This window comes from Anas acuta, chromosome 1 (genome assembly GCF_963932015.1).
Source record: "Anas acuta chromosome 1, bAnaAcu1.1, whole genome shotgun sequence".
NCBI lineage: Eukaryota > Metazoa > Chordata > Aves > Anseriformes > Anatidae > Anas > Anas acuta.
Genome location: NC_088979.1, coordinates 65,745,887 through 65,760,868, shown reverse-complemented (window position 1 = coordinate 65,760,868; position 14,982 = coordinate 65,745,887). Strand labels below are relative to the sequence as shown.

The following is a 14,982-nucleotide window of genomic DNA, read 5'->3' as shown; positions in this document are numbered from 1 at the left end:
TCGAACATTCTTGTCATTAAATAGACATATCCTTTTCATGAACATGTAAAAGTCTGCAATGAGAAGGAAATCTGACAGAAGTTCTATGCATTGCAATGGTACATGTTCATTTTATCTAGGCTGTGTTTGCATGCTAAGGCAGCATAAACACATTTTATACTTTTTATATATTTTTATGAATTCATATATACATGTACACATACCTTTAATTACACAATCAAGATAAGGTGAAAAAGCAATCATGGAGAAAGTTAAAGTGAGAACACAGAGAATGTAATGTGCTTTATGGTAATAGCACTCTTGCTCTGCTTTTGCTGAGGGCAGGCATCTGTGTGTGAACTCATGCTTACTGCACTGAGCAGTTGATGGTTCTGTTACTCAGATCCTCAGATAACTTGCATGTTTGTCTGTATCTTCAGTCTGGCAGTTGATAGCATGTTGTGAATGCACTGGGAGCCATAGGGGTAAGAAAATATACATGAGAACATGGCATTTTGTTTCCCTATATTACTAATGGCCTTTTACAGGTGCTTAAAAATAATAATAAAAAAAAATACTAGGGGATTCCATTTAGTTTGAAGGCCTATTTGGAGAATTGGATTTTCTTGTTAAAAACAGAACAATAAGCTTAGTCACCCTCCTTCCTACGGCAGGATCTTCTCTTCATGTGTTCTTTCCTGACACATTCTTCTAACCTGAGAGAGATACCACAACTTTCCCAATCCCTTTTGAGTATTAAAAAAGGCTTTTCTAAGTGTTCAGTCTGATTCTTCCTTGCAGGAGTTCTAGCTTATTTCCTTTTCTCTGGTTTGATCCACTGTGAATATGGAAAACAGATTGTTTCCCTCTATTTACAGGAGCCATTGGTATATTGCAATACCCTTTCCAGCCTTCTTCTCCTCTCTGTTTTCTCTGTATTGTGTTACTGCAGTTTGCTTTCTCTGTCCCTACAAGGCACGTTTTCTAGACCTGTTGTCTCTGTAGATCTCATTGTCCCATGGTTGTGGGACAGAGTTGGAACTCATTCTGTCATCACATGATGGTCTTCTCAGCCTTGGATTACTGGCAATAGATTTGCGGATTCAGTGAAAAAAAGGAAGGAGTACATTGAGATTTACTGAATATTCAGGTGGCTGCTGGTGACTTTGTGTGGAATCTCTCTAACGGTATCCATTATGAAAGAACAAAGAGACATCTGGCTGGAAGAAGAATAAATTTTGCTGTCACCTTCAGTCTATGTGACTACTGACAGACAGCTGTCTCAGGTAGCTGGAGACTGTAGGTTTTTATCTGTCCCAGAGAACAAGCTTTGGTCCTGTGAGAATTCAATTTTCACAGACTCATGATCTGTAATGCATATTAATATCTTAAGGGCAGGATGTTTCCTTGCTGTCACTTTATAAGGGGAACATTTTTGGTACATGTGCAATTTTTAAAGGAAATCAATTCAATGCCTGTCCTTTCAATTTAGTTTAATAACACATTTATCTTTAATTTGCAGCTGTTGTTGATGATATCCACTCATTCATTGATAAAAGTCGAAGATTAATCATTGTACTGAGCCAAAACTACATTTCTGACACAGCCATATATGAACTTGAGAGTGGACTACATAAAGCTCTAGTTGAAAGGAAAACTAAGATCATATTAATTGAATATATGCCTATAAGTGACTACAATTTCTTGCCAGAATCCCTGTCTCTTTTACCATCAAAGAGGGTTGTGAAGTGGAAAAAGGATAAATCTCTTCCCGTGAATTCCAGGTTTTGGAAGAACCTTCGGTACCTGATGCCAGCGAAACCTACCAAGTCAAACACCAAAGGGCACTGTAACAATCTAGGTCTAGGCTCAGACGGGACTCAACCATGGATTGGGGGTTGTGACTGTAATGCAGTCATATAGCAATTATGGAGATGGAAGATGCTGCTGAAAATTGGTAGTTTTGCTAAATCCAAATAGAAAACACAAACTGTGCTTATTTTTGGGAGATAGTGTTCATAAGAGGCCAAGTCTGAGATATAAGAAGAGTATAAGAAACGTCACAGTGGCTAAGATGATGTTAATTCCAGTGCTAAATGATGTTCCAGAGACATTTTCCTCAGTAGTCTACACAAGGAGCTGAAATTTGATTCTGCAAAAGTCAACACCTGGCACCAAGAACAACAGAACACGTAACCTTTTGGTTTCACTTTTTCCTTCTTGTAGAATGATGTTAGTTATACTTGCATACTTCTTGAGACCCCTCAATGAATTTATCAGTATTTACAAAGTATTATGATTTAGATGGTTTCAGTTCTGTGTTTTGATATTTCCTAAGAACCCTGCTTGGGAGCTGACCCAAATGGCTCCTGCCCTAGGGAGCTTTGCATATAGGGTTTAGGCAACATTGAGCAGAAAAGTCAAGTGAAAATGAAGACAAGGAAGGATAAAAGGAATCAGACATTTACTCAGGCTAACTGCATTCACTCCTGAGTAGCATGTGGTGTAGACAAGCTACGTGGCAGTTATTTGGAGGAATGGTAAAGTCTGCCTTCATCCTCTAATTTAACTGAGAATACTGTAAATTGTCATTTTGGCAGAGAGAAGAGAGGAATGGGATAGAGCTAATAATACTTTGTCCATGGACACCAATATCTCCGTCATATCCGGAGGTATCTTCAGCTGATAGCTGCAGAGGATTTATGCAAAAAATGAGATCTTCAGTATACATACATCTGTTCCTAACCCTTTAGAACATTAATATCTAGCAATATTTTCAATAACAAATCTAGCAATGTCATTCAAAATCATGATCATACTCTGTTACTATTAGCTGCCTGGCAGAAGATTACAATCAGACGTATAAGTTTCTGGAAACAATGGAACTCTAGTTCCTCTAATGCCAATACAGAACAAGTATTGGAAAATTATTTTGGAAGAACATCAGTCACTTTGCTAGGAGACCATCAAGGCTCGTCCCACTCTCATAACTGTCTTTTATTCAACTAATGCTAATTCTGAGGAGATATATCTTTGATACTGACACTTAATTCATGCAGCTCTGTTATCTTCTTGGTGCTCTTGAGAATACAGTTGTAGTGATGGATGTTACAACTGTCTCGGGATTTATGAGAATGAAATACCTTTTTTTTTTTTTTTTCCTTTTCAAATATCCCCTAATCACATGAATGAGAAGGAATAGAGGAATAAGACACACATTTTTTGTGTCTTTCATAGCAGCTTCATGAGGTATCCCTATTTCTGTCATGCAACTAAAGAGCTGTCAAACTGTGGTACTTAGGCAAAAGTCTTCCTCCGGCTTAAGCTTTTACCAAAGAGGGTTTCTACTCTGTACATAAATGTGCTTTTATATTTCTAAATCTTTCTCAAAGTTCAGTTCTTTTCCACCAGTGTTTCCTGTTTTAACATTTAACGTTTCCTTTTTAACATTTTTCAGCAGGACTAATGATTGCCCCTACTTCAGAAATGCCATTGGTTTTACCATGCATTTCCATTCCTTGGCCATAAAACTAAAAGAAATGGTGGTAACCTTTCTGGTACTTAACCAATATGTTATAGTTGCTCCTCAGCCACATTGTTTTTCATACGTTGTCATCAACACATTGCCTAACAACCTAAATTGTCAAATGTGAATATGAAGAGTGCACAGAGTTTATTTAAAGCTTTGGACTGAGCCTGCCCTCTACGAGAATCAGCTATTATAAAGCAAGATTGGATTTTATGTGAACTCCCCACCTCAGCTTGGAGAGGTGATATAGCTAATCCTCACTGTCCATGCCTTGGTAAAAGGAGACAAAGGAAATTAAGTCTACGTTAATGCCAGATGTTGTTCTTAGTGCTCTTATACCCAGAATTAGTGACTTTAACCAGGGCTTGGAAATGCTTGCTTTCTGTTTGCCAATCTCTAGAGAAAAGAAGCTGCTAATGTGACTTATAGAATGTAGTTGTGCTGATTTGCTTAATCTTGTATATGTCAATTTACAAGTGACTTCACGTGATAGTTGGTTTGAAGTAACGGGTCATTTCAGTGATTTCTGTAGTATTTCTGTTACATTTTTTGCTCTTAATAAAACTTTATTTCCCCCTCCACACAACAGCGGCTTCTATTTTTGCTGCAGTTAGACAGCAGTAAGTGTCAAAAATTGTACCTCTAGTAAGAAAAATAATGCAAGAATCAAAAATATGATTAGACCTGCTCTCCATGAGCAAAAAATATCTCTTTTGTACAGTAAAAAAAAAAAATAAATTAAACCAAACCTAATCCAACCAAGTTTTTGGAATAATTAATTTCCTAAAGCAGGATGCAGTTGGGATCAGTAATGGGAGAGCTAGTGTAAGACAGCAGTCTTGAAGATTCTTGTCTTTCTTGTGCATACTACAACATGGTATTGACTATGAGAATATGATCTGTCTGTATTTTTTGTTTGACTATCATTCCTGTTTGACTATTGTTTATCAAACACAATTCAGGCAAGAAAAAAAGAAGGGGGGGAGGGGGGGAGTGTCAAGGAGGTTTTCTTGTCCATTGATAGTTTTAACATATATGTAGGGAAAAGTTGAGGCTATCATAATATAGTACCAGTATTATAGTGTAGCACTGTGTTAAGGGCCTAGAAATATAGAAGGTTTATAAATGTTAAGTTGTCCATGAGCCCTATCCTGCGTGGCTACCATCAGTGTCTGCACCAAGTCTGGAGGGACTCAAGTCTGCAGAGAAGGGAGGTCCCTCCAAATGGACACTACATCTAGTTTTATATCTGTAAGTTTTTTTTTTTTTTTTTTTTTTTTTTTTTTTTCTCTACAAACACTTCTGTTCCTCTATTGTCATCTGCATTCTTTACATACATGTGGTGAGAGGTAGAATATGTCACTCTGTATCCAAGCTTCAGGACAAATCCTATCTCTTCCACCTGTAAAGAAAGATTGTAAAGAAAGATTGTAAAGAAAGCAGGAGGTCTGCAGAAGGGCTGGAGTATATAGGGAACTGCAAGAGTCCTGGTAGAAGATTTGCTGGTTATGTTGCAGATATACTGAAGATGAGTGCAGAAGTAATTTGTCAATAGCACGTTTACCAAGCTAGAAACTAAACAGAAATTTTTCAGTCAGCTCAAAAATGAGGTGTCCTACATGGTAACACACTGTGGGCACGTGTCTATTACATGTGCAGGGCAAGGTTACTATATGCTGGACATGTCAGGGCCTAGAGGAAAGACGCAATTGATTTGTGCAGGAAGGTCCAGAATTTTACGTGTCATATCCAGAAGTTGATAGATTGATTCCTGGATTCATTAAAGGCCATAAAAAAAGGCAAGAAAGTAAAGATTGGCAGACATGAGTGTAGCCAGAGTACTCTAAAACTGTGCTTATATATTAAAGTCATACTCCTCAATCATGCTTTCTTGGAAAAAAAAAAAAAAAAAAAAAAATCTTAGAAATTACTTAGAAATGAGCTTGCATGGAAGAGGCAACTTTTAACTCATTAAATCTTATGTTAATTTAATACAATTTTTGAAACATTGCCTTTCTAGTGTTATGTTTGTGACATAGTTAAAACGTATTCATTCAGTGTTTTGAAACAGAAAATGTGATTGCATTTTTGGGAAATACTTTTCTGGTTTAGTAGCTATAATTAAACATGGTGCCTGAGTGAAATGGTATTTTCTAAGCTTTCTGCAACAGCCACAAGTTACATAAGATACAAAATTGAAAAAAGACTAGAATCTGTTCCAGTTTTGATCAACTTGTGACAGCTTCATGTGGTTCGATAATGCAAATTCCTGAACTTCAGTGACAGCAGCTGCAGATAGACCACAATAGTCTCATTTTTGAGTTTCACTAAATATATAATTATCTCATTACAGGGTTTTGTCTCTTAGATTGCATTATTTTATCTTCTGTCTGGCCTCTATTACTGGGATATAGCATGTATATCAGTGAGATACACAACAGTCCAGTGTAATATATTTATTATTACCTATCGAACACAAAAGTAATAAAGTTCAGTGCTTTGATGGCTTAAAGTGTTTATGGAAGACAATCAAATAAATTCACAGTTTATTGTTCTAATTGTTTTGACAACTTCCGTAGTTAAATCAGTTTCAGTCATTTGCTGGAGACCTTATTTCAATATGTGGTTACAAAACTGTTGACTATATGTATTGCAAGAAAATTGTAGCTGGTTGAGTTTTTTTGACTATGGTAAAGGAATGCTTTTCTGTAAGAGAATCCAAAACTGTTTGTAAAACAGTATGAATCTGACTTTTATTTAAACAACAACAAAAAACTACTGTGCAAATTTAAAAGTGACAGTGAGTTTAGAAAAATAATATGGTGGTGGTCATCTGTCTTGGGTTTATATTTCTTGGCTTCCAGTAAGTGGACTAGACTACCAAGAAAGTCAAGAAGGGATTGCTATTGAACTTGAAGTACTAGGCAATCTTTCCAAATTAACAATGATAAAGATTGTAAGAGTGAGAAGGTTTTGAAGGTCTGATTATGAGCAATTTCTTTGTTCTTTTTTCTGTTGGCAAGTGTTCTATTCAGTCATTAGTACCTCCATGTGACACTGGTATTATTACACTCTAATACTCAAGATAGACTGTACTGTAGTGCAGCAGATTTGTGCTAAGTAACAAGACCTTCTCTTATTTCCCAGGGGAGTAATAGGTGAATTACCTCACTGTTCCATAAGCCACACTTGACAACATGCCATTCCACTGACTGTATAAACTAGTACAAACCAGACAGAAGTTTGTGTTTAGATATTGTTTAACACCTCCTGTGATAGCAGAATCAACACCACCGACTCAGTGTAGAAAATAATTGGAGTGGAAATTTTCTTACCTACTCAGTGTTAACCATAGCTGGGGAGGGGAGGATGTATGTGTGAATGTGTTAAGCCAGAATAGTACCAGAAAACTAGAGACTTAATTCCTCCCACTAGTACAAGACTACATACTGAGATGGTACATTTCCCCTTCTGCTTCTTGGTTGACAAAATGCTTAAGCAAAAGTGAGATGGACAAGGTAGGACATGGACCTCCAACTTGAATTTCCACAGGGCTGGGAAGACATTCCTGAGAATGGAGCCTGCAATTTCCTGTAGCTGTAGCATAAAGTATGCTGAATGAGTGAACAAGTGAGTGAGTGAGGGGAAAGGAAGCAGAGAGGGACTTCTGGATCAGTCTTTTACCTTCTCTTTTGTAAATGTGCAAGGGGAAAATAGGAGCCTGGGAAGAACATTGTGTGAGACTGCTTTTTTAGCATATATATTACTTTTACAAGACAGGCTGGGTTAATTGGGGCAGAGGCTCAGTCAAATATTTGATTCTACTTGACAAGATATTCATCTGGTGTGGTTCTGTCAGCATGACTTTCAAAACTTTATGGGACTGGTGTTTCTGTTGTATTCTGCTCTAGTAATTGGACTGACTTATTAATTGTTTTAGAATTTATTTAATAAACCTATTACCTAGAGAGTACTGCAATGAGCACTTGAAAAGAATGAAGTGTGTTTATCTTCGTAAGGTGTGTCTTCGGGAAAAATCCATCTTCTCTTACCAACAGTCTGAAGTCTTGACTTTGTTTATGTTTCAGTCCATAATTGCTTGAAGGAAAAAGATAAGTAAACTTATTATTATTTTTCCACAGTCAGAAAAGACACCTTCAAAAGGCTTAACTCTTTATACTGAAACTTACAAAGATACACTGGAGTGTTCTGTAACTTATAAACCAAATATATACTTTGTATTGGGACAAAATTCTGAAGGTATTTGAGGAGACAGTCAGCAAGTATATTCATCAGTGGGCTCCATTTGGGACGGGGCAAAGGGATAAACACATGGTTGAATCTGAGAATATACATCCTATATCTCCAAATGCTCAGAACCCAACATAGCCATATATTAATATTAACATATGCCAATATATTAATAATAATAATAATTAATATTACTAATAATAGCCAAATATTAATACTGGACATTGCCTAAAGGAATATGTACATGAACATAGTCAATGCTGAGTTCGCTTGTTATACAGCAAAAAGCCTTTCCTAGCTTCTTCCTATGGACCCTGAATGAAATAGAGTAATTGCCTCAGTCCACAGTGAAGAGAGTGATCTCACCAGGGAAGCAGAAACAAGTCCTACTGGTCTTGAAATGTCTGGTGCAATCTGAGGGGCCTGTGTATCCACATGACCTCTATTGAAATGGGGAGAATTGTAATGCATTAATAAGAAAGTGCTGTCAGACGTCTTTTTGTAGTTAGAGTCACTGTGCAACCTGTCATTTAAGGGTTTCATGTCCATACAGGAAGCCTGGAAGAGGGACTGGACTCTCTGGGACTGTATACGCTGAAATGTTTGCCTGCCTTGCCAGTCCAATGGGGAAATCACAGGCAGTTGTGACTATTCTCTCCTACAAAAGCCCCATTAAGGTAGCCAACAAAGCCAAACTGTGAGGGCACAGAAAGAAAGTAATAGCCCTCATATAATGCCTGCTTCCAGTGCATGTGGAAAGAGACTACAGAAAGGGAGAACTTGCTGTTATAGTGAATATTGATCTGTGTTGTGTATTGTGCATTGGCTAGCTTGCAGATTATTGATATTACACACTTTTATGAACCATCCAGTAGCAGCATTTGTAAAAGAAAAAAAATAAAAAAAATCTTTTACCCTTTCTGCTCTTAAATGAAGCAAACTAAAAAGCCCAATGCATTTTTGACACAAAGCAAGTAAAAGATTTTAAAACTCAGAATGCTTAGATCTCTTACTAGAGGCAAACTTTTTTTTTTTTTCCCCTGATCTTTTTACAAGAAAATTACCCGGAAACTTTGAACCTAGTGTACCTAAACTGAAAAAGGAAGGGATGATGACACTGAGGTAGAGGAAATTCCTGTAAAGGAAACAACTCAACAGTGTTCAGCTAAAGCTAACCACAATTTGTATCGTGTAGTGTAGGATGTGCAGGTAAGATTTTCAGATAATTTCTTTTTTTAATTAGCTTTTAGCTTCAAATTTAAATCCTCCCCCTACCTGATTGACAAATGAGTTGTTTTTATTGTCTTTGAATATGCATTTTAAAGTAAATTGGTTTTAATTATTTTGGCAAAGCAGTGGCTACTTAATAAGTAGTTTCATCAGAATATTTTTTGTTTCATAGGCATGGTGAACCTATTTTTCTTCTCCTGTGTGACTATTTGTAATCTTGCTCTTAGAATTAGATTATCTTTGCCCCGCCCCCACCCCCCCTTTTTTTTGTTTTTTTGGATGTAAATCCAAAACAACTCACAGAAATTGGTAGCTCCGAGTCTGAAGTAACTTTCATCAGAATATTAGACATAAGGTAATTGTTTGATGATTTTTAGTACATTTCAGAGATACTGTGAAATTTTGTGCCGCTCTCAGGATTTTTATTTCTTTTCCCTATATTTTATGTAAATGTATACCAAATACTGTCAAATGGAGATTTATCATTTCCTTGTGAGAGTCCTGAAGGAGTTTAAACATAGGCAAAATAAGACAGTTCTTGTTCTCTTACATTGTTTTACCATGTTAAGATCACATTAGACTCATTTGCATATAAGTTACGTTTCAGTGAAATGACATACTAAATTGCTGGACTAAGGATATGATAATAGGGGCGCAGACATGGCAGAAGGCAGAGAGACTCCTTTTAATAAGTTGCCCAGGGAAAGGCTGCTTTCTCTTTTTTTTTTTTTGGCAGATACTGACCAAGATAAAAGCAAGTCACTGAATATTTTAAGTCACTGAATCACCTTGAGTCCACCTGCAGTACAAATACACACGGATGGTCATTTAGTATTTCACGTAACCCCTTCCTTTGGTAATTGTTTTTTGCTTCAGCTGTGTATTTCCTTCTTCTCGTCAAACACTTTTGCAAGACCACAGTTTTGAATTTCACATCTTGTAATGATTTTGCAAGCACTATAAAAATGTGAAGGCTCTGCAGCTCTCTAACTGGAGTGTTGTAAATTAGCCCCAAAATTTGGCAGTGGTGTGTCTTCCCATGGCTAGCAAAATACAACAGAGAATTATACAGATTGTTAACCAAAGCTATTAAATTAAGCTATTAAATTAATTAGTAATCCCTCCCTTTCCCATTTCTTCCCCTTCCTGATGACCCTTTGAACTTGAAGAGCAGGTTGTTAGCATGGCAGTAAACTGGAGACATTATATGTCAGTGGCATTGTTAAATGTTTTGTGAATGGCCACCTAATATAATTTTACTACTTATAGGCTGCTAGTCCCTGAACACAGACAAATGGGTAGTCACGGTCAACAGTCAACAGAGTCAACAGAGTCAACAGTCCCACAGCTTATCTTGTATCAGGTCAGGAACTCCTCAAATAGTTTCTAGTGGCTCAGAAAGTTGAACTGAGTCACTAAAGAGGACCCAAACTGCCACTGGACAGGGGCTGTACCATTTGTTTGGGGTCAAGGGAGATGGAAGTGGGAGGACAGAACAGCAGATGAGACCTTCCCTGTTTGGTGACACTGACACGCTGCATCAGCTCACTTGCTCAAGGGAATCCAGCTTGAATCGCACACAAGGCCTTTGGGTTCTGCTTGCTGCTGGCACCAGTATGCCTTTGCCATATGGACTGGGGGGGGGTGACATAACTGAAAGCATTATCTTTTGTTTTATGCAGTGTGAATATGTCCAGATGCAGCACTAATGGGTACTTTGAGAGAGATCTTTGTGACTGTCTTAAATCCAGATTCAAAAGAGTCAGGATCCATTAATCCTTTTGCAGTGGATGGGACAGTCTTTCTAAAGTTTAGAAGGTTCTTCACCCAGTGAAACTCTCTCTCTTTATTCAGACTTACATATTGGCTTGAAGTTTCAGGATGATTATAAAATGTGTATGGGGTGATGACAGTTGGCAGCAGTCAATGTGTAAGAAAATACCAGTATGGGGCAAGACACTTAATATGAACTCTGAGTGTAAAAATAGATTGTTCCATTCACTTGTAGGGAATAGAGACATGCTGAACAGAACAGTGACTAAAGTGCTCCTCTCTACAAAGAATAACTGCCTGAAAAAAATGTAGAGTGGGAGTTTTCCTCTCCTAGGTTGCCCGCTCAGTGTGCACTGGATGATCTCTTGCTGCCTGCCTGAGTCATGTCTGATTTGCATGAGGTGCCAACAGAGCAGGGACTGGCCCTTGCCTGACCTTTTCCTTTTTGCCCTTGGGCTGACTCAGGGCCTCTCTGGCAGCAGTGCAAATGCAGAGTCACTTTATAGACCAATAAACAAAGAAAAAGTACTTGAGGTCTCATTTGCACAATGTGAACATCAGTAAAGGATATAGCCTTTATTCACTGAGATCCTGAGTCAGGCGGTCCAGACATGTCAGTCACAGACACTGGATATGTTCTTACTAAATACCTAATTTAAGGTTATTGAAGATAAATGCTGGACAGCCTGCCCCATGCCGTTTGCCATTTGCAGCTATAAGCATGCCTTCTGATTTGGTTTGATCTCAGAGGAAACCACTTTACACACTCTGGGGCTGTTGGCCTTAAGTTGCGACAGAACTCCATGGGTCTTGGTACCGCTTACACCTTTCTCACTGACTAACTAAAGGCTGATCTCATTATCTGGTATGTTATGACCCACTTTAGGGGATAGGCTCCTCTTGTAACAACAACAGCTGCTGAAAAAAATGCATTTCCACTCCATTTAGGCAATTCTGCATTTCTGTAGGTATAACCCAGAAATACAGCTGTAAGCAACAGTAAGCAAGGTGTATTTAAAGAGTTTTTTGTGTATTCTTGAATACCATATATCCTAAACTTGCATGTAATAGTTTGAGCAGGAAGAGTGCTGCAAACCCCATTTTTAAAACACACAATATTTTGGAAATATTGTCTGCTAATGTTTGTAGAGCTACATGAGATACATATTTACCTACTTATCTTTTTGGCTTATTATTTGCAATAAATGTCTGTTTTCCTCTTTTACAGAAAGCAAGATGATTCTTAAAGAAAACGTCTCTGAATGTCAACCAAAATTGATAAAGAAAATAATGCTCACTTTTTGTTGGATTCTAGCATTGTTTGTCACTGGAGCAGAAGTTAGAGAGATTAATTTGCCAGGTAAGAGTTTGCTTTGGTGGGGTGTTTGTTTTTGGTGTTTGTGGTGCTTGCTGACAACTTAGAAAAGTGGGTGTACCTTTTGCCATGCCTTTATGAGTTTTTCCTGCACCTGTTAATGCTGTTTCAGGCAAATATTATGCTTTTTAGCCTTTCTGAAGCCTGTTTAAGTGTTGGTGGTACAGATCAGTTGACCCTACATGGAGTGCAAAATTCAGTTCCTCAATGAAAAGGAAAGGGCAAATATAAAGGAGAATTTCTTATAACCGAATGGAGCAAACGAATTGCTTTCATGACTCCTTGAAGTCTCCAGCAGCTGTTCCAAGCTAGTGGGAGGTGAAAGAGAAATGCAGAGTGAGACCGATATTTCAAAGTCTCCTACCCACACAATCTGTCTGGAAAAGCTTGATCAAATTGCAGAGAGAAACCAAAAGTACAATGAAACTCTCAGACGGGCAGGCGAGGAACTGAAGAATTCATGTGCTCCCTTCTGCTGAAGTGAAATTGTGCCTTCATCCTGCTTTCAAGGGTTACCACATCCTGACTAGCAGGAGGGGTTATGCAGCAAGGTCGGTGAGCCTTTAGAGAATTGAGAATTGGGGGTTAGGATGTGTGACCACAGCTTTTGGAATCCAAAATATCATTTAGCTTTAGAGAAGGTAACTAATTTACAAGGAGAAAAATTTGAAAGCAATGATAGGATAATGAAATGTTTGTCAATCTCATCCTCATTAGGGAGTGAGGCAGGCAGGCTCTGGTTTTTCAGGTTTGCATCCATCTCTCCTCCATTAATATGAGGGAAATGAGGAGAGCTTTGGCTTTCCTACAATGTTGAGATTTAACAGGTTAGAACCCAGTGTGAAAATCTTTGTGAAAATCTTTGGTTTGCTATAAATCTTACACTATTTTCATATTAGATGTTTGAAAAAGGCATAATAAACATTTGACAGCCTTTGATTAAATGTTTGAAATCTTTGACCAATTCTGTGTTTAAGAAAATTGAAATTGGTCATTAGCTGAGCATAAGGTCACATAAAAATATTTAGCATGAAGAAAAGCAAAACTATTTTTTTCAGTATTTCAGTATTCCTCTCTCTCTCTCTCTCTTTTTTTTTTTTTTTTTTTTTTTTTTTTTTAACATGAATGCTGTGTGTTTTTTCATGTGGTACTTGTATTTTATTTTCCTGCTTTTCAGGGTGTTTCCATGCAAAGCCTCAATTATGGTATCGCACTATTAGTGATGAGGAGTTTGTTTTACGATGCGCTTTACCAGCTGAAGATGCCACCAACATTTATAAAAATTCACCTGTAAAACAACATGAGGTGAAATGGTTCTGGCGTCAGAAAGACAAAGAGCATCTGGAAGCTATCAGGGAAAGCACTAACCCTGCTCTGCAAGGGGATGCACTTTGGTTTAAACCAGTAAGGGACAATGCTTCTGGAATCTACATCTGTATGATACGGTATGTAATGGGAAAAAGGCTCATATTTCTGTGTAAGAATTAATATATTTTGTTTGGTTGCAGTTTTCTTGTTTGTTTGTTTTGTGTATTAAAAGATTATATATTTTTTTAATGCATCACTCAGGGAAAAAATCCCATGTCTCAAAATTGTTCTGGAGGTTCAAACAAAAAAGGAGGCAAAATGTTCGGGTTACGACACAAATACACTGTATCTTCTTGCTGGCAATGGGAATTCCATATCTTGTCCTGGGACAAAATGCTACAGCCATATAAGAAAGCCAGATGTAAAATGGTACAAGGTAAGAGTCACTCTCTTAAGCATTTGAAAAAGCTCGGTGGATGTACAGGGATAGACCTGGTTGATACTCATGTCCCGTAGGCTCTTGAACGTCTTCTGTGACAGACAACACAGACTGAGGTGTTCAGCCCAAAAGCAAAATCTTGAATTACTGTCTATCAAGTCCATAAGGAAGAATTTTGATGGAACTGGTAACACCTGCAACATTATTCCATGAAACAGAAGTCTAGAAATGCTTTCTTTTCAACTAATTTAAGCAATTGAGAATCAAAATAAGTTATTTACAAAACTGACATGGTTGAAACTTAAAATTTGAAAGTTTTGTTTTGACATTATAAATTATGGAAATGTCAGATATATGAAAGAAAAAGTGGCTTTGTTACAAACAAAATAATTTCAAGATTAATGTTTCAGATTGTTCTTTTTAGGACTGTTGTTTTTAATGAAAGAGTAGTCCACTGGAGTATCATTGACTTAATCTTTTTCAACTAACTTAAAATACTAGCAATCTAAAATTTATTCCTACTCTGTTTATAACTGTAATATATTATCTAAACTTGCACTATATATGCAAATGAATATGACTGAAAATTCAGTTGTGCATTTTAATATCTTGATTTATTTACAGTATTTATTCTATAAAGTAGAATGATCATCTAGTCAAAATTATTCTTCATTTACATTTAAGTTTTAAATGAGGTATGTCTTTACCTTATTTTACATTGGTGGATTTTGTTTCAGAAATTTGATTTAAGAAAAAATTGTAATAGACCTGGAGATTTTGCTTAAACTAAACTGTGAGAAATAGGGATGCTGTTTTTTTTTTTTTTTTTTTTTTTTTTTTTTTTTTTTCTACTTTTTCATTCTTTCTTTTGAATATAGTGACGGTATTATCAACCTCAAACAATCCCAAACCATAATCTTATCATAAAAGAATGTGAAGCTAGTTTCAAAATCATTTATTTACAAAATACAAAGAGTTTGTCAATAAATAAAATATTGATTATTTTCTTGTCTCTTTGGTAACATGAATTTCATTTATACTAGGTTCATGATTTCATATTTCTCTAACGTGCCACAACTATTAAATATTTTTCATTTA

The 14,982-nt window shown here is 36.9% G+C and overlaps 1 protein-coding gene across 9 annotated transcripts in view; it reads left to right on the top strand.

Annotated features, from left to right (window-relative positions):
• Positions 1–14,982, top strand: part of IL18R1 (interleukin 18 receptor 1) — a 46,233-nt gene that overhangs the window by 20,967 nt on the left and 10,284 nt on the right. For 6 of the 9 annotated variants that reach the window (XM_068679998.1, XM_068679988.1, XM_068679981.1 and 3 more), the window contains 3 exons: positions 11,991–12,122; positions 13,315–13,582; positions 13,707–13,881. In XM_068679998.1, coding sequence (XP_068536099.1) covers positions 11,991–12,122; positions 13,315–13,582; positions 13,707–13,881 — 575 coding nt within the window. Of the gene's footprint in view, positions 1–1,501; positions 4,491–4,623; positions 7,027–8,692; positions 8,969–11,990; positions 12,123–13,314; positions 13,583–13,706; positions 13,882–14,982 lie in introns of those variants that run through there. The other 3 variants (XM_068680041.1, XM_068680034.1, XM_068680049.1) reach the window with 3 other exon arrangements.